The sequence below is a fragment of the Nicotiana tomentosiformis genome, chromosome 2, assembly GCF_000390325.3.
Source record: "Nicotiana tomentosiformis chromosome 2, ASM39032v3, whole genome shotgun sequence".
Classification (NCBI taxonomy): Eukaryota; Viridiplantae; Streptophyta; class Magnoliopsida; order Solanales; family Solanaceae; genus Nicotiana; species Nicotiana tomentosiformis.
In genome coordinates, this window is record NC_090813.1 from 90,741,785 (window position 1) to 90,768,116 (window position 26,332).

A 26,332-nucleotide genomic window follows, 5' to 3' on the forward strand; every position below is an offset into this window, starting at 1 on the left:
TCTGCGCATGAAGTAGAGAAAAGTTATATCATTCTCGGTCGTCAATGGCTCATTTTCTCTCAAGCTCCAGGTTTCAATCCTCTTCCTTTTCTTCTCTTAGTCTGAATTTGTTCCGAATCCCTTTTCTTGATAATGATTTACCTACAATTATATTGGTGAACAGAAAGTTCACGTTGAAAGCAGATAAATTATATTCTTTGAGTCAGTTATAGGAACGGCGAAAATGATCATTAATATACGAAACCCTAGAAAGAAACCTTGTCACTGATCCCTAGGGTTTATTAAGGACCATGAATATCCCAGCGACTGAATATTCTTTCTACGAAAAAAAGTTTAAAAATTCTATTATTCAATTTGTTCAAACTAAGTACTTCTAAATTCTAATTACCTCACTAGTATTGCTCCCCGAAAATGTCTAAACCTACACTTAATTTCTCACAATAAATTGTCAGGAAATGTTATTGTAGCTTGTCTCTTTTATATCGTTAGTCTTTAGGTTGATGCACAGTTTATTTTTCACCTATATATGCTATGGATAGGATGATGGTCTCGTCTTGAACAATCTTCCTTATCTCAGACATAAATTTTTTGGATGGAGTTAGGCCTTCTTAAAAGCTATTATGCTTCACAAAAGAATTATATTCAACTGAAAATAAAATAGTAATGATAATGATTTCCATGTTTATCGTTCGTACACAGATACGTCATACGTACCAAAATTCCATTTGTGTGATCTTTCCAAAGGCTAGACATCTTATATGAGATAATGAGACTAAGTGGGCGTTTCAACATAAGAATTGTAAAATTCCAAAAAAGTGAAAAAAAAATTCTAAGTGAAAATGGTATTTGAAAATTAGAGTTGTGTTTGGACATGAATATAATTTTGGGTTGTTTTTGAAGTTTTGTGAGTAATTTGAGTGAATTTTGAAAAACAGTTTTTTGAAGTTTTTCAAAATTTCAAAAAAATTTCAAAATGCATTTTCAAGCGAAAATTGGAAATTTTATGAATAAACGCACATTTCGAAAAAAGTGAAAATTTTTTGAAAAGAAGGAAAAAATTTCTTATGTCCAAACGGGTTCTAAGTATTAACCACTTCTCAAAAATTTCAATTAATCCACTCTTAAGTTTGTTCTTCATTTTCCCTCTTTCTTAGAAAGAGAGAATCCTGCTGAATTGAAGACATTAAAATGCACCGAACGCCTCTCCTCACCCGTGGGCGGTAATTGCATACTTATTTAAGCCGTTCAAAATCGAATCGTAATCGTTAACCGAAACGCAAAAATGACTTATTGGCTTCTTGATATTGTGTTATCGAAGTAATGATTGATGGACAAATTAAAATTTTATAATTAACGGCTTAATGATTTGGGAGCGAATTACTCAATTTTCTTTATCGGATAAATCGTTAACCCATTAAAAAAATTTATATTCACACTTTTACCCCTATATATATAAATTAATACTTGAAACCCTAAATCCCTAATTTCTCAATTCAACACTAGCAGTAGCAGCCCGCAGCAGTCGTCTCTAGTCTCTCTCTTGAAGGCTGAAGCTTTTGCGCTTGGCTCTTCTCTTCAATACGAGTTACGACCGCCGACCACGACTCCGAATCTGCTCGTCTCTTTCCAGTTCAAAACCTCAAAATCCATACTTATATTACACCCATTCGGCGTGGTAAATCTAGACAAATGAAAAGTCCTTGTAACATAATTGTTTGTAAATACAGCGTAATGATTAATAGGGTGGACTGTATTTCTGGTTCTATCTCAAAATCACCCTTACTTTGTAGTCGACCATGGACTATTGAAAGTGAAGTCAGGCAAATTCTTTAGTTTTCTACTTCTATTTTATTGTCTATTTGATTTAGCCCATAAATACCATTCGATTATCGATAATTCGATATCAATCCACCCAATGTCTTATTGGATGGCTAGTGGATTAATATATTTATAAACCGATAACCGATAAGCCGAACCGTTAAGCGTAAATATCCGCTCGATCCGCCCAATAAGAAACCCTATTCTTACTAGTTTTTTGTGAGTTTAACTTACACATACGGATCGGATAATCAAAGGAAATACTTACGGTCTTAAGCCACCCAAACGATATCTACATGTAAAATGACATTTGTAATTTTGAAACTGAAATTGTTATTGATAGAATATGTAAATATGATATTTCTATTCCTCTACACTATTGTAACTCACATTATAAATACCGAACATAATTAATAGTAGGATCTATCAAACAAAGAATAGCCTCAAAATATATGGCGTCACCCCATGCATGATGTTTCTAGTGTGGCATGTTTAGACATAACGTATATAAGAATGTTTTTAATATAGCTCTATGATGGACACTAAGGGTCCACCAAACTTATATAGAGAACCAGGTTCTCTATTAATTCCCACAGAACACACTCATACAACTGTAAATAAATAACACAATAGAGTTTTACGTGGAAAACTCCCAGCTCAAGGGATTAAAAACCACGACCTACCCTTGTAGGATTTCAACTTCACTAGTGAGCAAACTTCATATTACAAACTATTGTAACCTAGGAATTAACCTCTTAATCCCTCACTAACTTGTAATAACTTTATTACAAGCCTCTTTGTAATAACTCTATTACAAAGCTTACAATTCGACTAACTCTAGCCAAGACACAAACACATGGTTTATGATTTTACAAAGGTTTTCTACACAATGCTTCTAACTAAGCTAAGTAGGAATTACAAGTAAATCACTTTGACAAAGATGCTACACAACTAAGGACATATGATGACTCAATGCAGGAAACTCGTCCTTCGTTATGTTGTTCTTTATTCTTGACGCCTTGAATGTCACTTGCAGGTTGGCAATACACTTGAGAGAGAGCTTGATCAATTCTAGAGTGTGCAAGTATGTTGTTTTTACTTTGCTTCATGTTAATATTACATAAGTGACATCACTTGAATAATGCAAGCATGTTTGGTACAAAGGCATTTCCCATAAAATGACTGCTCCACTGTTTGCACTATTGGGTGTGTGCAGAGGAACAATTGCAGTCACTTTACAGCTGTGGGGAGTTGACTGGTACTGTGAGTAAGGGAATTGATATCGATCTATTCTCTCTAATATTTCTTGGACTCTGAATGTTGGAACATGTCCCAAACTTGAGACTTGTTGATCTTTGAGCACTCAGAGAATGTGGAACAGGTTCCCCATCTGGTTCTCAACAAAGTTCTTAAATCATCAAAATATAGCAAGACACATAACTTATCAATTTACCCATTTTTGATAATGACAAACTTGTAATTGAAATTCTCTCTCAGACTGTGCTTGTTCCCCCTCAATTAATTTTTCCCATTTTGGCATCATAAAAAGATTAGTGACAGGCAATAAGCAAAAAGAAGTCTAGCCTGATTAACTCATGCCACTTGTGTGCACACAAACATGACTAAAAACATAGCAAGAAAGAAGGTAAGATAAGCATAGCAAAAGGACGGGATATTCATTAATTTTGAAAATAAACAGGGAGCAGTTCCATTTATTGCATAATCATTCCACAAAATAAAAATAGCAAAAAAAGAGTACCAGCCACTAAACATATCCAACTTTAGAATACCAAAACAGAAAGACACTAGAACTTGACACTATGAAGGAAATGGTTTATCAGGAGCACTGGAAGGGGGAGGCAGCGATGAAGATGCAAGAGTTCTAAGGAGGATATTCATTCGAGCATTAGCAGACCCTTGCTCAGTGAGTAATCTCTCCTTCAGTTCCTCGACCTGTTTCCTGAGATCAGCATTCTTGTTGGTCAGACGGGCAACCTCTGTGCTTTGTGAGCTGCTGGAACCTGGTGCCTCCTGGGCCTGACTAAGTTATCCCTCAAGGATAACATTCCTTGCCTTCAACTTCCTTATCTCTTCATTAGCAGTATTTTGAGCTTCAATTAGTTGAGAGATAGTAGAATTGTTGCCAACCCCTCCTTTCTTATCGATGCACTCATACTCTTCTAAGGTGGTTTTGGAGAAGCTCTGCTTGCGAGTATCCACCGTAGCCTTTCCCAAAGGGACTTTGAGGAACTCAAAAACTTTGGTAATTAGAAACCCGTAGGGTAGCCCATGATTCCCATCTTTGAAATCTGCCACTTTCTTCATGTGCTCAATTATGATACCAGACAGATTAATAGTGGAATAAGCATCTAGTGCTTCCATGAGGAATAAGTCTGCTCGAGACATAATAGAACGCCTTTCTGTACGAGGGAGCAACACCTTGTTCACCATCTCAAATAACAGCTGATACACTGGAAGGAGGGCCTTCTTGTGTACCCGTTCCCCCTGCTGCACTGCACCATTCTTCAGAATGACATTTCTGAAGTTTGACGAATAAGTCCCCTAATGGAGGATATTCCGTCAGTAGGCACACCCAAGATGGTTTCCAACACAGCTTCATCCAACACAAAATCAACCCCATTCACCTTCATACAGATGTTGTCATCCTCGACTGTGAAAAAATCAGCATAAAAACTATGCACTTCGGCCTCATATACTTTAAGACTCTCATTTGTGAACAAAGGTGTCCACTGTTGAAAGTCACAGATATCAACCAGTTGGCGCATTCCTGGCATGTCAAGAATATCAGGGGCAAATGTTCTGCCCCACAACACTTTCTGATTTCTCAGATTTTCCCTTCCTTCATTCTTGGCCACCCCCACCTTGGTCCTTTTTGAGGAACCATGCTCCTCATTAGCACCAACCTTCCGTTTCACTGCTTTTCTCACACTTTTAGCTTTCTCTGTAGGTTTCTTAGACACCTTCTCAGACACAGATTTCTCAGACACATTCTTACCAGACCCCTCGGCCACTTTTTCTCCAGACTCACCCACTTCAACATTACTAACTTCCATCACTTTCACAGATGACTCTTTTCCAGAATTTTGAACCACAGATTTCTTGGAGGACTTACGGATTAAGGGACTGGGTTCCTCATCCACCTCGTCATCAATGTCCACAATAAGAGTTGTAGGCACTACCTCTTCATGTAGTAACTTTCCACCCTTCACCAACCTTCTCCTCTTCTTTTCTTTCTTATTTTTCTTCAGAGCTGACTCAAGAGCCTCCTTCTGTTGCAGCCTAGTAGTAGGTCTTTTAGCAGTGGGTATTTTGGGAGTTGCCCTGCTACTCCTAGCACTAATAAAGCTTGCAAGAGCCACATTATCATAGTCTTCTTCACTACCGTCATTCTCCTCCTCAGACAGAGATATCATCTCGGGAGCAACAATGGCCAATGGCTCAGTGAGGAGAGGGAGCGGGATCAGTACTAACCTGGGGTTCTTTTGATGAATAGGGGGTTTCATCCCAAGTAGGAGCAGAGGACTCTTTTTGGGCGAAGGGATCAGGTCCCTCGAGTGGTTCCTCAGTAGTACTTTCAGGTGCCAAATTTTCGATAGGCACTAGTTCCCTACCCTCTTCCTGTAGACTCTCACATTCCCCCTGAGACCCATTGGTTTCAGACACACGTTCATAGCAACCATCCACACACCCCTCAACAGCTATTGACAACATATTTTCTATGGCATCTTGTTCTTCTAACCCCAAAGGAAACTCAGAAGGCACATAAGGAATATTACCTGTAAGATCTGCAGCATTCAAATCGAGACTTGGGGTAGTCATTGTGTTAACCACACTTTGTTGTGCCTCAGAACTCTCTTCTAAATGCAGATTGAAAACTTCCTGATTTTCTTCTCCCTCAGCCATTTTTTTCGGCGAGGCAGAGGGGGTTGTAGCCACAAACCTCTTGGGATTCGAAGTTTTGCGACTCCGATGAGAAGCAGAACTTGATTGGGGTGGAGAAGAGGCAGTGGGTGGTTGGGAATCTTTCTTAGGGTTTGGACTGGATGGCGTAAGGTACTTAGACTCTGTCACTGGTTCTTCAAGAGATGAAAATACAGTGGGGACGACACTGGGGACATTTGAGGGTTCGAGATTCTCAGACATGATAGAGTGTGATGAGAGTTTATTAAATAAGAGAGTGTTTGGTTGTTGAGAGAAAAAGGGAAATTTTGGTTTTTGATGTGAACAGTGGTGAGAGTGACAGAGTTTGGGTTTATTAAAAGGGGGTGAGGGACCGGTTGGGAACGGGTCTTGATTTTCTGGGTAGACAGGTCGTTTTGTAACGGGTAGGATGCTTGGGTTCCAAAGAAAAGAAGCTGACAATTTAATGATGTGGCACCTTTTTTAGCTATTTAAAAAGTTGTGCATGAGAGCACAAAAGGAACTACTAACCTGTGTCGCAGGAACCAGGTTCCCTAACAGATTTTGTAGATGTGATCCTCATCCTTTTGCGAAGATGCAATACATTAGCTCCTTGTTTGCTCTGTAATCGTCATGCGTGTCTACCTGTAACAGTATAGAAATGAGTTAGACCTTACCAGAAATATTTTTTAGTAATTTCACCTGTACATTTCTTTCATAGCCACTCATCGAGGGACCAGGACCTCAACTTGGTTTTATCAACCCTAGTGCAAGACGATTCTTTTCAAAGTGCTCTCTGCTAAGTGCTTTGGTGAAGAGGTCTACAATTTGATCTTCTATGCTGCAGAGCTTCATGCAGATAAGCATCTTTTAAACATTATCTCTGAGAAAATGATGTCGCACATCAATATGGATTGTTCTCTTATGCTGAACTGGGTTCTTTGCCATGTTGAGAGCACTGGTGTTGTCACATAGTAACGGCACACAATTAGAAAACACACCAAAATCTTCTAGTTGCTACTTGATCCACAACAGTTGAGCACAACAAGAGGCAGCCACCACATATTCAGCTTTTGCAGTTGAAAGAGCCACTGAATTTTATTTTCTTGTACCCCATGAAATTAGACACGAACCCAGAAAGTGTACCATGCTAGAAGTGCTTTTCCTGTCCACCAGATAACCAGGATAATCAGCATCAGCATACCCGATCAAGTCGAAGTTATCTCCTGAGATATAGTAGAGAATCAGGTCATGCGTTCCCTTTAGATATCTCAGAATTCTCTTGGCAACCTTCAGATGAGATTCCTTTGGATTTGATTGAAACCTGGCACATAGTCCCCCACTGAAAACGATATCTGGTCTGCTTGCTGTGAGATACAAGAATGACCCAATGATACCTTTGTACATGGTCTCGTTCATAGGGGAACCAGGTTCATCCATATCCAGTCGAGTGGCAGTGGCAATAAGAGTGTCTATGACTTTTGAGCTTTCCATTTTAAATCTCTTCAGAAGCTCTTTGATGTCCTTCTGCTAAGTTATCATTGTGCCCTTAGAAGTTTGCTTGATTTCCAAGCCTAGAAGAAATTCAATTCCCCCATCATGTTTATTTCAAACTCACTTCCCATGAGCTTTGCAAACTCCTCACACAGAGAATCATTTATTGCACCAAAGATGATGTCGTCAACATAAACTTGCACAATGAGCAGGTTTCTCCCCGTTTCTTCAGAAATAAGGTATTGTCAATTTTTCCTATTGTAAAACCATTTTTGAGGAGAAATTTGGACAACCTTTCATACCATGCACAAGGAGCCTGCTTAAGCCCATATAAGGCCTTGTCGAGTTTGAAAACATGCTCAGGATGCTCATGATATTTGAAGCCAGGGGGTTGCTTGACGAAGACTTCTTCTTTTAGAAAGCCATTCAGAAATGCACTTTTGACATCCACCTGGAACAATTTGATATCTATATGGGATGCAAATGCAATAAGGATTTTGATGGCCTCCATTCGAGCAACTGGGGCAAAAGTTCTATCATAGTCAATCCCTTCTTCTTGATTGTACCCTTGAACTACCAGCCTTGCCTTGTTCTTTGTTGTGTTCCCAAACTCATCAAGTTTGTTTCTGAATACCCACTTGGTTCCTATAACAGTTCTGTCAACATGTCGAGGAACCAGGTCATACGTTGTTCCTCTCAAATTGATGGAGTTCATCTTGCATAGCAGTAATCCAGTCAGCATCTTTTGATGTTTTCTTGATATTTTGGGCTCAACTTGAGAGAGAAAGGCTGAGAAGGCAAGTGGGTTTCTCGACTTCGATCTAGTTTGAAACCCTGAGTCGAGATGAGTGATCACATTTTGAAGAGGGTGTGAGCTTTTGTGCTTCCAGTTAGACACCTGAATCTCATTGTGAGAGGTTCCAGGTACTTCTGTATGTGACCCATGGTTGATGTGAGTCCCATTTCTCAGCTTAGAATTTGGGGTTCCTTGCACAGCATCAACAACTCTGTTCTCAACTTCAGTTGTTGTGATTGAGGAACCAGGTTCCTCTACATCCGCTGGAGAGACCGCTGCATCATCATCATTTGATTCCTTGACGTAGCTCATCATGTCAGCCTTTCCATTTGCCATATCAATGACTTCACCAGGGACTGTTGACTACTCTCCGTCTTGATCAATCTTATCATGTGAATCTTTCCCACGTAGGTGGTGTGATTCATCAAAGATCACATGTATGCTTTCCTCAACACATAGAGTTCTTTTGTTGTAGACTTTGTATGCTTTGATTTGTGATGAATAGCCCAAAAAGATTTCTTCATCACTTTTGGCATCAAATTTTCAAGAGCTTCTTTACCATTGTTGAGAATAAAACATTTGCAGCCAAATGTTCTCAAATGTGTTAGCTTGGGTTTCTTTCCGTTCAACAGTTCATACGGAGTCTTGTTCAGGAGGGGCCTGATCATGCACCTGTTCACCAAATAGCATGCAGTATGAACTGCTTCTGCCCAGAAGTTTTTAGCAATGCCATTGTCAATCAACATTGTCTCGCCATGTCTTCAAAAGTACTATATTTCCTCTCCACAACACCGTTTTGTTGAGGTGTTCTTGGAGCTGAGAAATTATGACTTATGCCATTTTCAGCACAGAATTCGTCGAATTTTGCATTATCGAACTCTGTGTCGTAATCAGATCTTATGCACGCAACTTTGTGGCTCACCTTCACTTGGATCTTCTTCACGAAAGCAACAAACACTGGAAAAGTTTCATCTTTGGTTTTAAGGAACAAGGTCCTTGTGAATCTAGAATAGTCATCCACTATAACAAAAATGTACTTCTTTCCTCCTCTACTTGGCACCCTCATAGGTCCACACAGATCCATATGGAAGAGATCGAGTGGCCTTGAGGTGCTAACTTCCTTTTTGGGCTTGAAAGAAGACCTGACTTGCTTTTCTTTTACACATGCATCACACACCTTGTGGTCTTTGAAACTTAACATCGGTAGGCCGCGAACCAGGTCCTTCCTGACCAGTTTGTTCAGCAACGTAAAGATTGCATGACCCAATTTTCGGTGCCATAGTTTAGCATCATCATCAACAACACTTAGGCAAGTGAGATCCCCATTTTGCAGGGACTCAAAATAAGCAACATAAATGTTCTTGTATCTTTTTGCCATCAGGACCACTTCACCAGTCACAAGGTTTGTAACTATGCAGACTTTTGACACAAATTCCACTTCGTTTCCTTTATCGCAGATTTGGAAAACACTCATTAGGCTGTATTTCAAGCCATTCACATAGTACACATTTTCAATTGAGTGGGTGAGTGACTTCCCAATTCTTCCTACTCCCAGAATGTATCCCTTTTTGCATTGCCAAAGGACACACTCCCTCCTTGCAGGGCTCTGAGTGAAAGGAAATCATCGATGCTTCCAGTCATGTGGTTAGAACAACCACTATCCATATACCATTTTTGGCTGCTTCCTTTCACTGCTCCCTGCACAAGAGAATCAAGGATTAGACTTAGGAACCTAAATAAGTTTGGTTCCCTTGTAGTGAGGAAAGGGTCGAATTAAACTTTTTTGTCCAGGCAGACAGTAAATATTTTTTGACGGAGGGACCAGGTTCCTTAGCAGTAGTTGCCTTTTCAACAAACACCTTGTTATTCTGTTGGGACTGAATTCTAGACTTACAGTTTTCTTTAAAGTGACCAGTGTTTCCACAATGAGTAGAAAACTAGTTATCAGGGACAGTAACATACTTGCTATGTGGATTGTAGTGAGTCTTTTCCCTTTGGAACCCGACGCCCTGCCTGTTCCTACCATTGCTTGTATACAAGACAAGAATTGTATCAGAGGATCAGGTCCACTTTAGAGATTTTCGAGGTCATTTTTAACTCTGACTAGATCTTCTTGAAGCTGTCTGTTTCTTTCAAGTTCAAAACGCAGACTAGATTTCACATATTGTTGTTCATTTTCAAGCTTAATGTGTGCCTCACTTGTAATTTCCTTCCCCTTTGGACAGTCCCAAAACTGTTTCACTTTTTTAATTTCTCTATTGTTTCTTTTAGGTCCATGATGACTACTAACAAGTCATCTCTCTTATTCTCTATGTTTTCAGCCTTTTTATCATAACACTTTTTTCTTTCACTAGATTCTCGATGGTTTCTTTTAGGCCGGCCACTACAACTACCAAATCATCTTTCTCATTTTCTACCTATTCTATCTCTATAGTTAATTCATTTTTATCATTTATAAGATTGTGATAAGCATCAATTAAAATATTCCCCAAGGATATGAGCTTTTTCTGAGAGTAAGACTTCAGATTTCTCTGAACGTCTAGAAATTCTACCTCGTCATCATCATTATCTTCATCATCGTCAGATTTTGCCATCGGGGCAAAGACGGAATCATAATTAGCTGCTTCACTTTCGGCTGCCATCATGGAGGTTTCACCTTGTGCATCATCTTCTCCAGATTCACTAGAAGAGTCTCCGCATGCAACAAGAGCTTGTTTCAAAACATTGTCAGCGACTTCTTTTCTTTTAAATCTTTTGTCAGGAACCAGGTTCCTCTTGACTGTTTTGTCTATGTTATGCTTGTACTGGACTTGCTTGAGGAGGGGACAATCCTTAATGAAATGTCCTGGCTTCCCGCACTTGTGACATAAGTCATATCCTCTGGAGCTGCCCTTCTTTGGAATACCTCCATTTTTACGGACCATCTTCTGAAATCTCTTTGTAAAGTAAGCCATATCAGCATCCTCACCACTTGATTCATTGTTGTATGTCTTGAGGACCAGGTTCTTCTCCTTTTTGGGCTCTATTCTCTCATGATCCTTTTTCTTCTTCATTTCATAAGTTTTTAAATTACTAATGAGTTCATCAATGGTTAGCTTTTGTATATCATTTGCCTCCGTGATAGCATTTACTTTGCTTTCTCAGGAACCAGGTAATACGCTGAGTATTTTCCTGACAAGTTTGTTCCTTGGAATGATTTATCCTAGGGAATGGAGCTCATTGATGATAGAGGTGAAGTGAGTGTGCATGTCCTGAATGGACTCATCGTCCTTCATCCTGAAGAGTTCATACTCAGTGGTTAGCATATCAATCTTCGACTACTTGACTTGAGTTGTCCCTTCGTGTGCTGTTTGGAGAGCTTTCCAGATCTCATTGGCATATTGACAAGCCGAAATCCTATTGTATTCATCTAGCCCAATGCCACATACGAGGATTTTCTTTGCTCGAAAGTTCTTCTCTATAGCCTTGCGGTCAGCATCACTGTATTCCTTCCTAGACTTGGGAATTGTCGTGGCTGGTTCCCCATTGGTTTTTATAGGAACGAAAGGACCTGTCACAGATAACATCCCAGAGTTCTGAATCTTCAGCCATGATAAAATCATGCATCCTTGTCTTCCACCATCCATAGTATTGTCCATTGAATCTTGGTGGTCTGTAGGTGGATTGACCTTCTTCGAAGTTTGGTGGGGCAGCCATGAGGATCCTTTCTAGGTGTTAGCCTGATAGAAAGAACCTGCTCTGATACCAATTGATAGACATTAAGGGTCCACTAAACTTATATAGAGAACCAAGTTCTCTATTAGTTGCCACAAAACACACTCACACATCTGTAAGTAAATAACACAATAGAGTTTTACGTGAAAAACTCTCAACTCGCGGGACTAAAAATCACGACCTACCCTTGTAGGATTTCAACTTCACTACTGAGCAAACTTCAGATTACAAACTATTGTAACCTAGGAATTAACCTCTTAATCCCTCACTAACTTGTAATAACTCTATTACAAGCCTCTTTTTAATAACTCTATTACAAAGCTTACAACTCAACTAATTCTAGCCAAGATACAAACACATAGTTTATGATTTTACAAAGATTTCCTACACAATTCGTCTAACTAAGCTAAGTAGGAATTACAAGTAAATCACTTTGACAAAGATGCTATACAACTAAGGACATATGATGACTCAATACAGGAAACTGTTTCTTTGTTATGTTGTTCTTTGTTCTTGACGCCTTGAATGTCACTTACACGTTGGCAATACACTTGGGAGAGAGAGAGCTTGATCAATTCTAGAGTGTGCAAGTATGTTGTTTTTACTTTGCTTCATGTTAATATTACATAAGTGACATCACTTGAATGATGCAAGCATGTTTGGTACAAATGCATTCCCCATAAAGTGACTGCTTCACTGTTTGCACTGTTACGTGTGTGCAGAGGAACAGTTGCAGTCACTTTACAACTGTGAGGAGTTTACTGGTACTGTCAACAAAGGAACTGATGGCGATCTGTTCCCTCTGTTGTTTCTTGGACTCTGAATGTTGGAACATGTCCCAGACTTGAAACTTGTTGATCTTTGAGCACTCAGAGGATGTGGAACAGGTTCCCCATCTGGTTCTCAACAAAGTTTGTTAAATCATCAAAATATAGCAAGACACAAAATTTATCACTCTATTTTAACAAGTTGATCATCTTGAATTGTTTAATTAGTCAAGTTTGAGTTCTTATTCAATAGGACCCTCAATGAACGCACGAGGAGAAAATGGAGTTCATTACTTGTCCGCTATTAGACGAAGTCATGAGTTTGTTAGTTTTGGTGTTTTCAATTATGGAAAAGATTATTTGAGTTAGCTCATTCACTTTAAGGCGCATTAGTCATTTTTCAAAAAAAAAAATTGTAATGATGAAATTATTTTCTGATGTTTAGAATACTTAGAGTGCAAGTTCAGTGTAGGGTTTCAAGTTGAGTAGGACGAAAACGGAGTACCTAAAGTGCAAGTTCAGCGTAGTGTCAGGGGGGCAGATATAGATGTGAGGTTTGTTTACAAGTCATCCCCAAGAGAGAAAGTTTCAAGTATCTCGGGTCAGTTATCCAAGGGAACGGAGAGATTGAAGAGGATGTAATGGAGGCTAGCATATGGCGTCTTATGTGACAAGAATATGCCACCAAAACTTAAGGGTCAGTTCTACAAGGCGGCGGTTAGACCGGTTATGCTGTATGGGGCTGAATGCTGGCCAGTCAAGAACTCCCATATCCAGAAGATGAACGTAGCCGAAATGAGGATGTTGCGATGGATGTACGGGCATACTAGGTTGGACAAGATTATGAATAAGGATATTCGGGAGAAAGTGGGTGTGGCCCCTATGAAAGATAAGATGCGTGAAACGAGGCTTAGATGGTTCGGGCATGTGAGAAGGAGAAGCCTAGATGCCCCAGTGAGGAGGTGTGAATAGCCGGCGTTGGCAGGTAGGAGAAGTGGTATAGGGCGGCCTAAGAAGTACTGGGGAGAGGTGATCAGGAAGGACATGGCGCGACTTCAGCTTACCGAGGACATGTCACTTGACATGAGAGTATGTAGGTCGAAGATTAAGGTAGAAGGGTAATAGGTCGTCGTGTGTTTTTCTGATCTGTTCCAGGTTTATTAGGGCTAGTTGACTAGTACATTGTCTTCGATTCTTAGAATGCCAGTATTAGGGTTATTTTAGTACTATCTTCCGCTTCGATTTTCTAGTACCCTGTCGTGTTACTGCTTGTGGCTATTGCTTTTGCTATTGCTATTGCTTTCTTTCATTTATTTTTTCTCCGGTCCTTACATTGTTGATATTATTTTTCTGGCTTCTTATTGTTATTTACTTGTTCCTATTCTTCCTCTCGAACCGATGGTCTTTCGGAAACAGTCTCTCTTCCCTCCAGGGTAGGAGTAAGATCTGCGTACACATTACCCTCCCCAAACCTCCACTTGTAAAATCCCACTGGATTGTTCTTGTTGTTTGGAACGAAGAAAGCCATTCTCCAAGAAAAATATTTTCCATCAAAAGAAGAAGAAAATTGGCTTTATTCACTTACGGGCAGGAATCATTTTTCTTATAACTCTCTTAACTTTGAACTTCAGATTACTTGTTCCACCTAATACTATCTTTAATTAATATTAAAAACTTTCATCAAAACACTTTGATTCGCTATTGTTATCTTTTAATTTTTAATGTCAGTGTTTCCCTAAAGATATTTTCTATTCACCAACGAAACACATGACAATAGTATTTATTGATTTTTTTTAATGAAAATGACTTTCGTCGAACCAAATACACTATCTTTTAAGGACATAGAGATTTATGTTTAAGAAAAATGCCTCCTTTAAATAATCAAGGCAGTAATATGTTTGTAAGATGAATGACGTAATTGTTATATAATCCTGATTACTAGGAAAATTTTAAGAATGAGTACCGTAATACTTGCCTGCGCGTAAGATCATTGGTTTTCCGTACACCTAGCACTTTTTTCTTATACTCTAATGCATTTACTTTTAAACTTTTTTTGGAAAGTCAGACCATGTCTCGTTCACATTTTAAAGTAAATGAGTTAACAAACAAAGTGATATTCTTACATTATGAAATATGTAGGGTACTTGCAGTACTTATGTCTCAGTCAACGAAAGCAGCTAAATATATACTTAAAATCTAAATTGTTTTCTTCATTGGGAAATTTTATAATTGCGCAGATTAAGATGCCAAAAGTTTATACGAAACTAGAGGGACAATTGGAGACCCATTCCGATCCTTTCTTGTGCATTGCTCACCTTCTGCAGTTGTCCATATTATCCGTCTTTTTGTTTTTGCACACTCCTTGAAACTATGTTTTATGGACTTAATTACTCTAAAATTTATCTAAACTATTTTTTATTTCTATTAACTGTCTCACTTAATTAACAACCACTAATTAGAACAGTAAGAGCAGATTTTTAAAATATATATATACTATTCAACACCTATTTTTTTCTAAAACGTCAAATATTTTAAAACAAATACAATTTGTCAAACTGATTAATTTTGAGAACGAAAGAAGTAATGCTAAATAAACTGTTGAGGGGGGGGGGGGGGGGGGGGGGGGGGGAAATAGGAAAATAGGACTTGTGGCCCAAATCATACAAAGCTTTAATTTGTTCGGATGGCCAAAGGCATCACGTTGTATCCCAGTGCCAAAATTTCAACGTCATGATTTTTCCTTCACTCGCTTATTTCTTTTTATAGTAGAAGAAGCTCTTCTTTCCTCTATACACGTCTTTCCTGTCGCCTTCTGTACATATATGTGATTCGGTTTTATTCCAAAGGTAATTAAATTCAAATTTAGGTTTTTTTTTATAAATAATTAAAATTTAAAAATACCGACCAAAATTGGTCGGTAAACTGGACAAGGCAGGCAGTAAACCAACCAAATTAGTTTGGTAATGTTGAATTTCTGGGAATTCATTGTACATTAACCGACCAACATTGGTCGGTAATGTGCAATTTAATTTTTTTTATTATTAATTACCGACCAAGGTTGGTCGGTTTTTTAGGTTTAATTTTGGCAGAAAATGCTTGTTTTGGTAGCTACACCACCTGTCAAATAAAAATAACATACCAATACCCCCAATTTACATCTAATAACCACCAATTCACCACATACAACCCCTAATTCACCACAAATCCAACCAAATATCCAACAACAACAACAACAACAACCAAACATCCAATTTATACTTTAAAACTAACAAATTAAAGTTTAATTAAACATCACAATCCAAAACCAAGCAAAAACTAATTACAACAAGTTCAAAATTGTTCAATCTAATTCAAAACTAGTTCGATTAGTCTAGTTCAAAGTATATCAAAGTATTGGTCAAGGAATATTTTCTACAACATCATCACCATCTGATAAACTTTCATCTACAAAACGGTATAGAGAACGGTCTTGTGGAGGACGAGAAGAACGATCACGGGGAGGACGGGAGGAACGATCACGAGGAGGACGGGAGGAACGATCACGTGGAGGTCGAGCCTCTGGCGATGGCTCACGAGACCGGGGCAACAGAAAAGCTCCAGTAGAAAGAAGAGTTCTGATATGAGCTTGCATACCAAGGAATTGAGTATCTCTAAGCCTTTCTCTTTCCTTGGCCGCTTCTAGCTCGGATGTAAGCTTTGTCACTGTCTTCCGAATAGCCGAGAGGCTCTCCCTATTAAGTTCTTCGCCCTATGAGAAAGTTCCTATTCCTTGCATTTTTATTGGGCTCACCCCCGGAGTGCATCCCAAAAGCATCCGCAACTATATCCTGAATTCTAGAATCATGATTTCTATTCTCCACTGACCTACTACTTTCACCAACAATCAGGTTATTAAATATTCCACGGCTACCATCGATCTCCCCATGATTAGTCCACACAAAGTAATTCTCTCTATATATATACACACACTTCGTTGTACTACTTTAACTATATATAGCTTGTTATAGTATATGTTAGTGTATTCATTATTTGTATTACAAAACAAAGTGTTAACAGATTACATTTAGATTATTTAGATAGTAAATATTAATGTGATTCAAAAGTTTGACCATGTTTGGCCTATTAACTCGTTTACTTAATGCTAATATCTTATTTCGTTTCTTTAATTTATGATCCATATATACATGTCAAAGATGTTTAGTATTAATTCTTCTATATTTCATTCATCCATCACTAATAATGCATGACATAAATTAATCGATATAGGTCGAGACATTTTATTTTTAATATTCATCGATATAGGTCGAAACGTTTTGTTTTTAATATTCATCGATGTATCTAAGTAAGTTATAAGTAGACGAATCAATTTACAAATAGATATATTTGATGACGATCAATTATATACTAATTAGTTTATTTCTTCTTCACAAGTCTATCCCCAAAAGAACCCGACCCTGTGGCTCTATATATATATATATATATATATATATATATATATATATATATATATATATATATATATACATACTTTGTTGTACTACTTTAACTATATATAGCTTGTTATAGTATATGTTAGTGTATTCATTATTTGTATTACAAAATAAAGTGTTAACGGATTACATTTATATTATTTAGATAGTAAATATTAATATGATTCAAAAGTCTGACCATGTTTGACCTATTAACCGACCAACTTTGACGGTAAATTTAACTATAAATTTTATAAAATATTTTAAATAATAATATAATTATTAAAATTTAAAATGTGGATCCACATTACCGACCATTGTTGGTCGGTAATAAAAAAGATGCTTTGACTAAGCAAATCTGACCACTAAGGTCAAATGTTTGACCAATATACCGATCAACTTTGGTCGGTATGTAATTTTTAAAAAATGTAAAATATTTTTTTTGTAGTTTTCGTTCGTTTTGGATGGTTTTTTGGTCGCTTTTGTTGACCGACCAACGTTGGTCGGTATGACTTGGTCGATTTTTCCGTAATTTCTAGTAGTGTAGTAACTAATGGAATACTCTCTACATTCTATTTATACGACACTCTTTCCTATTTGCCTATTCGGTCACACATAGACTCTTTAGCTTCAAAATTTCTATTTTATTCTATTAGTAGCTACAGAAGCGAATGAATTTAAACTCTATGGGTTCATTTTTTAAGGTTTGTAGCATTGAACTCATTACATTTTTAAAGTTATGGATTCATATCTACTATTTGTTGTAATTTTAATAAAATTTTACATATAAATTTTTATTCTGCATCAAAAGTTATGAGTTCAATTGAACCCGTCATTTATGCATTGCATAAGCCCCTGAGTGCCTATTGTGCCAGATGTCTTTCTTCTTTTTCTTTTTCTTTTTTCTTAATTACGCGATTACCTCAGGATGATGTTCAAGACGAGTCCCAATTTTTTGAGGTTTTAGGCCTACAAGGTCTTTTATAATGTTAAATTTAAAAAAATATCTTTTTAGATCTCTTACGTGTAAAAAAAAGATCTTCTACGTGTAAAAGTAAATCTCTCATGTTTAAAAAAAGAGGTAGGGTCATAAAACTAAAAATAAGTTTTTAAAAGGCCAAAAAACTAATTGATCCCAATTTTTTGGGGCTATTCCAACCTAATTTCCTTTTATAAAAAGGAAAACCACTACTTACTTTAGAAGCTAATTAGACCCGTTAGCCCAGTGAACATTTTATGACAATATGTACAAAGTAAAGAGTTGGCTGATTCTTTCTTCATTTGCTCTCTATAGGTAAGTAAAAATTTCAAGAGATATTGAATCATCATAGAAACTAAAAGGGACCCCAGCCGCACTGCAAATAAACCCCACAACCGTGACGTTTCCGTAAGAGGTTGTTCGTCCTTACTGGAAAATGCCAACCTCTTCATGTGCTCATTCCTAGACGTACCCTTCCCTAATTATTGTTGTATGCATTTTGCCCACTTCATCCTCTCCTCTCCACATAATTAACCTTTTCTCTTCTTCTCTCTTCTCTCTTACACTTATCACCTTCTCCCCGCATGCATATTTCTCATACATACAAATACATAATGTTGGCTCCTTCTTCTTCTTCTACACCCTTCTTTCTTTACTAGATATATGTAATTCCCTGTCTTCTTTGATCTCGAGCTCCCTCTATATAGATTGAGTTTGAGTATTGTCAAATTTTTAGACTATAGTCCTTTCTTTCTTTCCCATGGTTCCGCTCCTCTCAAGATGTCTTCTCGCCAAGACCTACGCTTCTTCCTCTCAAGGTCAGTACATAAATAGCGGAACCAGGAATTAAAAAAAGTGCAAGAATTCGAATTTGAACTTGTGAACTAAAGCAATATTTGAATCACCCTTGCGACACAATAATTTTCTCTTTATATTTAAGGGATTCAATAATTTATATATATTTAAAAATTAGCTTTTCCAATATTATTTGACCAATGTGTCATTTTTCGATGAGTGCGCTAATATTCATTAGCTCCTCGCGTGCTAATTAAGTACCCGTTAGAAAAATGAACTTCTATTATATTATATTATGTTACACTTTTTATTGCAGAAAACTGATTTTATTTTATTTTTCATTTTTTTGTTGTTATATTCATTATATCATGAGTTGTGCTAATAAACTGAATTTTTGAAATGGGGATATCAGGTGGTTCGGCATATTCCGACGAAGATCAGTTCAACCTGACAACAGCGACGACAACGATGATGACAGCAACCCAATCTCAAACTCCATTGAATGTTATGCATGCACTCAAGTTGGCGTCCCAGTTTTCCACTCCACCAGTTGCGACGGAGCTCACCAACCGGAGTGGGAAGCTTCAGCCGGTTCCTCGCTAGTTCCGATTCAGAACCGGACTAATAATTCAAGAACCGGAAAATCCCGGTCCAGTCGCAACCGGCATCAGTCGGGTCCATTCGGACGTGTGTTAGACCCTCGAAGCAAGCGCGTGCAGAGATGGAACCGAATCATTTTGTTGGCACGTGGCATGGCCTTAGCCGTTGATCCTCTCTTCTTTTACGCCTTATCCATCGGCCGTGGTGGATCGCCGTGCTTGTACATGGACGGCGGACTTGCGGCTATCGTCACGGTGATACGGACTTGCCTCGACGCCGTACACCTCCTCCACTTGTGGCTGCAGTTTCGGTTGGCGTACGTGTCGAGAGAGTCGCTAGTTGTTGGGTGTGGGAAACTCGTGTGGGACGCGCGTGCGATTGCTGCTCACTATGTTCGGTCCGTTAAAGGATTCTGGTTCGATGCTTTTGTCGTCCTACCTGTTCCGCAGGTTAGCAAAATTTATAACCACTTGATAATTTGTTACGTTGCTTTTGTCTCCAAGTACTAAGTTTTTGCTTACCTAAATGGTTTTTAAATAAATCGACCAAAAAGATAGAACAATTTTTTATATTAATTTATCATATGTACACTGACTCTTTATAAGCTTACCCCTCATATTTGGGGTTAATTTCGCTGATGGTCATCTAAATAAGTATCTTTTTTACAAAACTTACTATTCTATTTTTATCACTTAAAAGTCAAATCGGGTCGAAGGAAAATGAGCCAAACTGGGTATGGTCATGTAAGCTGATGTGACATTATTATTAGATTTTTTAAAATAAATTTAAGCCCAGTCAGATTTTTTTTAGGATATTTTATAGGATTTGAGTTAGAATGCCTTTAAGTGACAAAGGGCAAGTTGAGTAACTTTTACGTGATATAAAGAGTGTTTGAATTGGCTTTTAAGCTGATCAAATAAGCTTTTAAGCTCTTTTTAGTTTTTTTTCATTGTTTGGCAAAGTCAAAAAGTACTTAAAATAAGTTTAAAACTGTTTAAAACAAGCCAAAAGTAATAAACTACTAAAAGCTATTTTTTTAAGTCAATCCAAACAGACACATAGACACTTACTTGGATGACCACCAATGAAATTAGCCCATCATATTATAGCCTGTTTGGCCAAGCTGGAGAAAACAACTTATTTTGAGAAATGCTTTTGAAAAAAGTACTTTTAAAGGGAAGCAGTTTGTGTTTGGCTAATCATTCTAAAAAGCACTTTTGAACAATAATTTGTGTTTGGCCAAATTTTTCAGAAAATAAAAGTAAATAATTTGTGTTTGGCCAATAATTTGTGTTTGAGCACTTTGCTTAGTAGTTAATATCATAAGTAAATAAATAATCTTAAAAATTTGTTATTATAGGCAATAATTAAATCTTTTAATTTTTTTAAGTAAAATATGGAAATAAAATTTAAAAATACTTAATTCTTTTAATATAAGTTAAATATATTAAAAATCATTCAACAAATATAAAAACATTCACCCCTAAAGTCACTATATATTAGAAAGCTATCCTAAAAATAATAAGAAATATTTATACATTAATATCCTAAGTATTAGGTTTAACGGTTATTTTGGTATATACTATATCTTGTTAAGGGTATTTTTGGTAAGAAGAAAAGTCAAAACTGCTTCTGCTTCTGCTTTTGGGAAGAAGCTACTTTTTTCTACTTCTCAGAAACTTCTGCCTCTTCCCAAAAGTATTTTTTTCCCCTAAAAAAACTTGATCAAATACCTCAAGTTAAGAAAAAAAAGTGTTTTTAAGAAAAAAAGTATTTTTTTCGAGAAGTTTGGCAAACATGCTATTAGTCTACAAAAGAGCTAACTACTCATAGTAAAGTACTAACATGCTATATCTAGTTATAATACACATATAATGTAAAAACAAATCGTTGTCAGCATATATAAATTAATCTTCTGTACATAAAGAGGCTGGTTTGAAGCCGAAAAAAAGGTACGGTGAATATTAGAGAATTAAAAACGTCATAAGGTTGTCAGGATATTCTAATTCTCCTATAATATAGGAATATAATATAGGAAAGTTAGTACTATGATAGGTAATGCTCTAAAAAGTTTTTTTGTAGTGATACTATGAGGATGTGGTCTTTTATTAATTTCTTTTGGATAAAGTTAAAAGTGGCTATAGAAGTTGAAGGTCACGGATTTGCACTATGATGTACTTGGTGCAATCTGATCTCCACATGAATTGATACTGCTTACATAGTTTCATCAAAAATTTGTCTATTTTCCCTAAATAAACAAAAAGCGAAAAAAGTACACTTTTTAACCCAAAATGTTTGTCTTCCCTTCTTTTATGAGTTGTATAAAAATGTTACTATCTGTTTTTCTTAAATTGAGATTCTTAATTACATACATTATAAATAAAGATAAAAGAGAGGCTCCAATGGTCAACTTTTTTTCCCAATACAACTTTATGTCTTCTATTCTGCTCTTCTATGACACAACTTAAAATATGGTTCCACGAATTTCTTGATATATACATCAGAAAAATCATAATTGTGTAAAAGTGAATAACCAAATTAGAATGGATGCATCAGTCTTGTAGAAAACTAGAAATGCAAGATAAGACTGCGTACAATAGACCCATGTGGTTTGACTTTTCCCGGACCCGCTCGGGCTGCCTTTTTTTTCACTATACTTAACTCAAGACTATTGTTTTGTATCTGAACTCAACTTGCACGCTCAAAATGTTATAATGGTTTGTAGTAGTTGATTCGAATCTCGATTATAATAATAATATATACCTTACCAAATAATTCTAACGGCTAACAAAATATGATGCTGTATGAGGTCGAATTCTTAATTCCCTTAAATTTCAGAAGCAATTTGAAGCTGCATAAGTTTTTCCAATATCCTGAAGTTCCAATGCTTTCTACTCCTGCAAATCTTTTTCGAAATTGTGATTACTCATTTCTCAATGTTTTTCTTTTGGTATTTCCACTCTCAGGTTGTATTTTGGCTGGTGGTTCCAAAACTAATCAGAGAAGAGCAGATAAAGCTTATAATGACGATTCTTCTACTAATGTTCTTGTTCCAGTTCCTCCCCAAAGTATATCACAGCATAAGCTTAATGAGAAGGATGCAAAAGGTTACTGGATATATTTTCGGTACCATCTGGTGGGGATTTGGCCTTAATCTCATTGCTTATTTTATTGCTTCTCATGTAAGTTATATTACAGCTAGAATTTAAGTTATATATACTGACAATTTAACCTTTTTTTACGCTATCCGATGCAATCATATTAGACTTGATATAAAGAATTACCTGTTGTTATAAGATGGTGGTAAAAACTTATATTCATAAGAATGTTGGTGACGAGTTGTTATTTATAGGTTGCTGGGGGTTGCTGGTATGTACTTTCTATACAAAGAGTAGCTTCATGTCTAAGGCAGCAGTGTGAACAGAAAGCTTCTTGTAATCTGTCTTTGTCATGCTCAGAGGAGGTTTGTTATCAGTTTCTATTGCCAACAGGCACTGTGGGAAATCCATGTGCTGGGAACTCAACAACAGTAATGAGGAAGCCACTGTGTTTAGATGTCAATGGACCATTCCCATATGGGATATACAAATGGGCTCTACCTGTTGTTTCTAGTAGGTCTGTCACTGTGAAGATTCTTTATCCCATCTTTTGGGGATTGATGACCCTTAGGTAAATATCCATTTTCATCATTTATCTTTATATATAGCACTAATCTTGATAATTGGTGAGCCGAGGGTCTATCGGAACCAGTCTCTCTATCTTCATAAGTTAGGGGTAAGGTCACACCACCCTCCCCAGATTCCACCCGTGGGATTACGGTGGGTTTGTTGTTGTTCCCTAAGACTTGATAATTGAATAACTTGATTCTTTATATATAACAGTTAAGACTTGAAAATTGAACATCTTAGTGATCTTAGTATGGTTTGAAACATGAAAATCTTCAGTTCCCTTCAAAGTGTTTGGCCGGAGGAAAAGATATGATAAAAGAAAATGAACTATCTGATGACTGTTACCTCTTACCTTTGGAAATATATGGACTTCAGTTAAAGCTTATGGTGTTTGATTGCAGTACATTTGGCAATGACTTAGAACCGACGAGTCACTGGCTAGAAGTTATCTTCAGTATATGCCTTGTGCTTAGTGGATTGATGCTCTTCACTCTGTTGATAGGGAATATCCAGGTAAGCTATGAGTACTTGTTTTTCTAAGGAATTAACATGAGTACTTCAACGTGCTATATTTATGATCTATTTCTGTTTTCAAGGTGTTTTTACACGCGGTCATGGCAAAGAAGCGAAAAATGCAATTGAGGTGCAGGGATATGGAATGGTGGATGAAGAGGAGACAGTTGCCATCACAATTGAGACAAAGAGTTCGCCACTTTGAACACCAGAGATGGGCTATGATGGGTGGAGAAGATGAGATGGAACTTGTAAAAGACTTGCCAGAAGGACTTCGAAGGGATATCAAACGCTTTCTTTGCCTTGATCTTATTAAAAAGGTACAAGACAAAGTCCATGCTTAATTTCCTTCTAACCATAGAACATTGTTATATTACTATATAATGATGATGATCTGAATTTCATTATTTCAGGTTCCTCTGTTCCATAGTTTGGATGATCTGATTCTAGACAACATCTGTGATCGCGTTAAGCCATTGGTCTTCTCCAAAGATGAGAAGGTGCCTATTCATACACTCTCTAGGATGATACAAATAGTGACACATTTCTATATTTGAAAACTCTTTTAACTCTAACTTTCTCATTTTACCCTAAATAGCATGCTCTTATAACCATAGAAATGTAATGCTATGTTTTAAATCACAAGTCTAAGGTACCTTTGATGTGTGCCACAAGTTAATGTTTCTTTCTTAAACTCTATGCTGAGTCAAAAATGTCATATAAAATGAAAACGGAGGGAGTAGTATAACTGCTTGAAACTATGGCAATCTCTTACCTTTTCTGTTCTGTCAAAACAGATCATTAGAGAAGGAGATCCCGTGCACCGGGTGGTGTTCATTGTTCGTGGGCGAGTAAAAAGTAGCCAAAACCTCAGTAAAGGGATGGTCGCGACGAGCATACTTGAGCCTGGAGGCTTCTTTGGAGATGAGCTTCTTTCCTGGTGCTTACGTCGTCCCTTCATTGATAGACTTCCAGCTTCTTCAGCAACCTTCACTTGCATAGAATCCACAGAAGCATTTGGCTTAGATGCAAACCATCTACGCTTTATCACAGATCACTTCAGATACAAATTTGCAAACGAGAGGCTTAAGCGAACAGCAAGGTATTATTCATCCAATTGGAGAACGTGGGCTGCTGTGAATATACAGTTAGCTTGGCGTCGTTACATGGTGAGGACAAGCCGTCCTGTGAATCAGGTAACGGAGAATGGGGATAACGATCATCGCCTTCGAAAGTATGCTGCAATGTTCTTGTCAATCAGGCCACATGATCATCTCGAGTAGTGATAAAGGCTTTGATTACTATATCCTCATTTGCCATATTTTTCGTCAATAAGCCAGATTTGTACAACGACATTGATTGATTGAACTTTAATATCTGATATAAAGGGGATAATTAGCTGCTCAAGTAAAATCTCGACGTTTAGTGACTGGTGTTTGAGTAAATTTTACATGTTTTCCCCTATTTGGTTATGAATCTCTCTACATTTTGCCACCCGTTTTTTCATTCAGAAGCAAATCCTGATATTCATATATTTCTCAGTTCTGATTGATGAAATGACACCCATGCTTGTTTCTTGCATTCTTCCTCTCCTCTTGGACTTTACCTTGGCATATTCAAATTTACCACAAGAAAACATCTTTGTTAAAAAGTTAAAAAAAGATTGGTCGAGTTAAAAGGTTATAGTTGTAACGAAACAATCATACTATATTACACTAACTCAAAGTTGAATTACCAAAATGTCTCTTCAATTTCTTATCATTATTATGCTCTTGAAAACCATCACCTACTTAAATCTACTACAAATAAGCCGTGATTGATAATGTATGTATTCTAACAAGGCTTAATTTTCATTAATGTTCAGAAAAAATTATTATAGTTCCTTCAAAAGTAAAATACGTACAATGTATGAAGTGTTCTTTGAATGTATCTACCGATTTTACAAGAATTTGCAGCTGAGTATTATGAAATATCAATGTGGTAATTAATAGGTTAATTTCATCTTAAACACAAGAAAATATATTTGATGACCCGAAAGATCATCTTTAAATTTAATATTCATTTCTGTATTCTGAGACCTCAAATAGCACCATTCATCTTTTCTCGACTTACGTGTGTCGTCCGTATAATTTTTCGGGAAGTTTTTATGTGAAAAATTGATTAAAATATGAAATAGTGCTTCAAAACTCATTTAAGTTGATTTCGGTCAATGTTTTGAGCAAACGGATCCGGATTCATGTTTTGACAGTTCCTGTAGGTCCGTATCATAATTTGGGACTTGGGCGTATGCTCGAAATTTAATTTGGAAGTCCCTAACTTGAGTTATCACTATTTGTTGAAAAGTGGAAGTTTGAAAGCTTATAGACTTTCAAAGTTTGACCATAAATTGACTTTTATTGATATCGCGCTCGGATTTTGATTCCGAAAGTTGGAATAGTTATGTTATGTCATTTATGACTTGTGCGCCAAATTTGAAGTCATTCCGGACTCGTTTAATACATTTCAGCATGAGTTTTGTAAATTGAAAAGTTTGAAACTCATAAGTTCGAATCGAGGTGTGAATTGTAATTTCGACGTTATTTGAGACCCCGAGTAAGTCTGTATTATTTACGGGACTTGTTGGAATATTTGAACGAGGTCCCAAGAAGCTCGAGTGAGTTTCGGATGAAATTTGGATCGTTTAGAGCATGTTGAAAGCAGCTGGTTTTTGGCAAAACCTGGTGTAATCGAACCTGCGAAATGATTACTGCAGGTGCGCAGCCACTTCTCCGAAGGCTGAAGCGCTTCTGCGGTCGTTT

The 26,332-nt window shown here is 37.1% G+C and overlaps 1 protein-coding gene and 1 long non-coding RNA gene across 4 annotated transcripts; both read left to right on the plus strand.

Annotated features, from left to right (window-relative positions):
- On the plus strand, positions 1-25,028 carry LOC104087050 (cyclic nucleotide-gated ion channel 2). Of its 3 annotated transcripts, XM_070195734.1 has the most exons (9): positions 1-70; positions 2,855-2,902; positions 19,166-19,802; positions 22,320-22,535; positions 22,706-23,022; positions 23,423-23,534; positions 23,618-23,854; positions 23,948-24,034; positions 24,332-25,028. In XM_070195734.1, the coding sequence occupies exons 1-9, from the start codon at positions 45-47 to the stop codon at positions 24,815-24,817; spliced, it is 2,166 nt and encodes a 721-aa protein (XP_070051835.1). In that variant the 5' UTR covers positions 1-44; the 3' UTR covers positions 24,818-25,028. The 3 variants fall into 3 exon arrangements, with proteins under 3 accessions (XP_070051835.1, XP_070051836.1, XP_009589735.1); XM_070195735.1 differs by lacking the exon at positions 2,855-2,902 and having other exon boundaries at positions 30-70; XM_009591440.4 differs by lacking the exons at positions 1-70; positions 2,855-2,902 and adding an exon at positions 18,443-18,776.
- LOC138906601 (uncharacterized) lies at positions 12,048-13,819 on the plus strand. Its single transcript, XR_011414075.1, has 2 exons — positions 12,048-12,333; positions 12,466-13,819. It is a non-coding gene; the product is annotated as an uncharacterized lncRNA (long non-coding RNA).
- Positions 25,029-26,332: the final 1,304 nt, after the last annotated feature.

Excerpts from the sequence above, each read along its gene's own strand:
- LOC104087050 (XM_070195734.1), top strand. The coding sequence starts at position 45 with ATGGCTCATTTTCTCTCAAGCTCCAG. Across the intron at positions 22,536-22,705 it reads CTTATTTTATTGCTTCTCAT|GTTGCTGGGGGTTGCTGGTA; the intron begins GTAAGTTATATT and ends TGTTATTTATAG. Across the intron at positions 23,855-23,947 it reads GCCTTGATCTTATTAAAAAG|GTTCCTCTGTTCCATAGTTT; the intron begins GTACAAGACAAA and ends TCATTATTTCAG.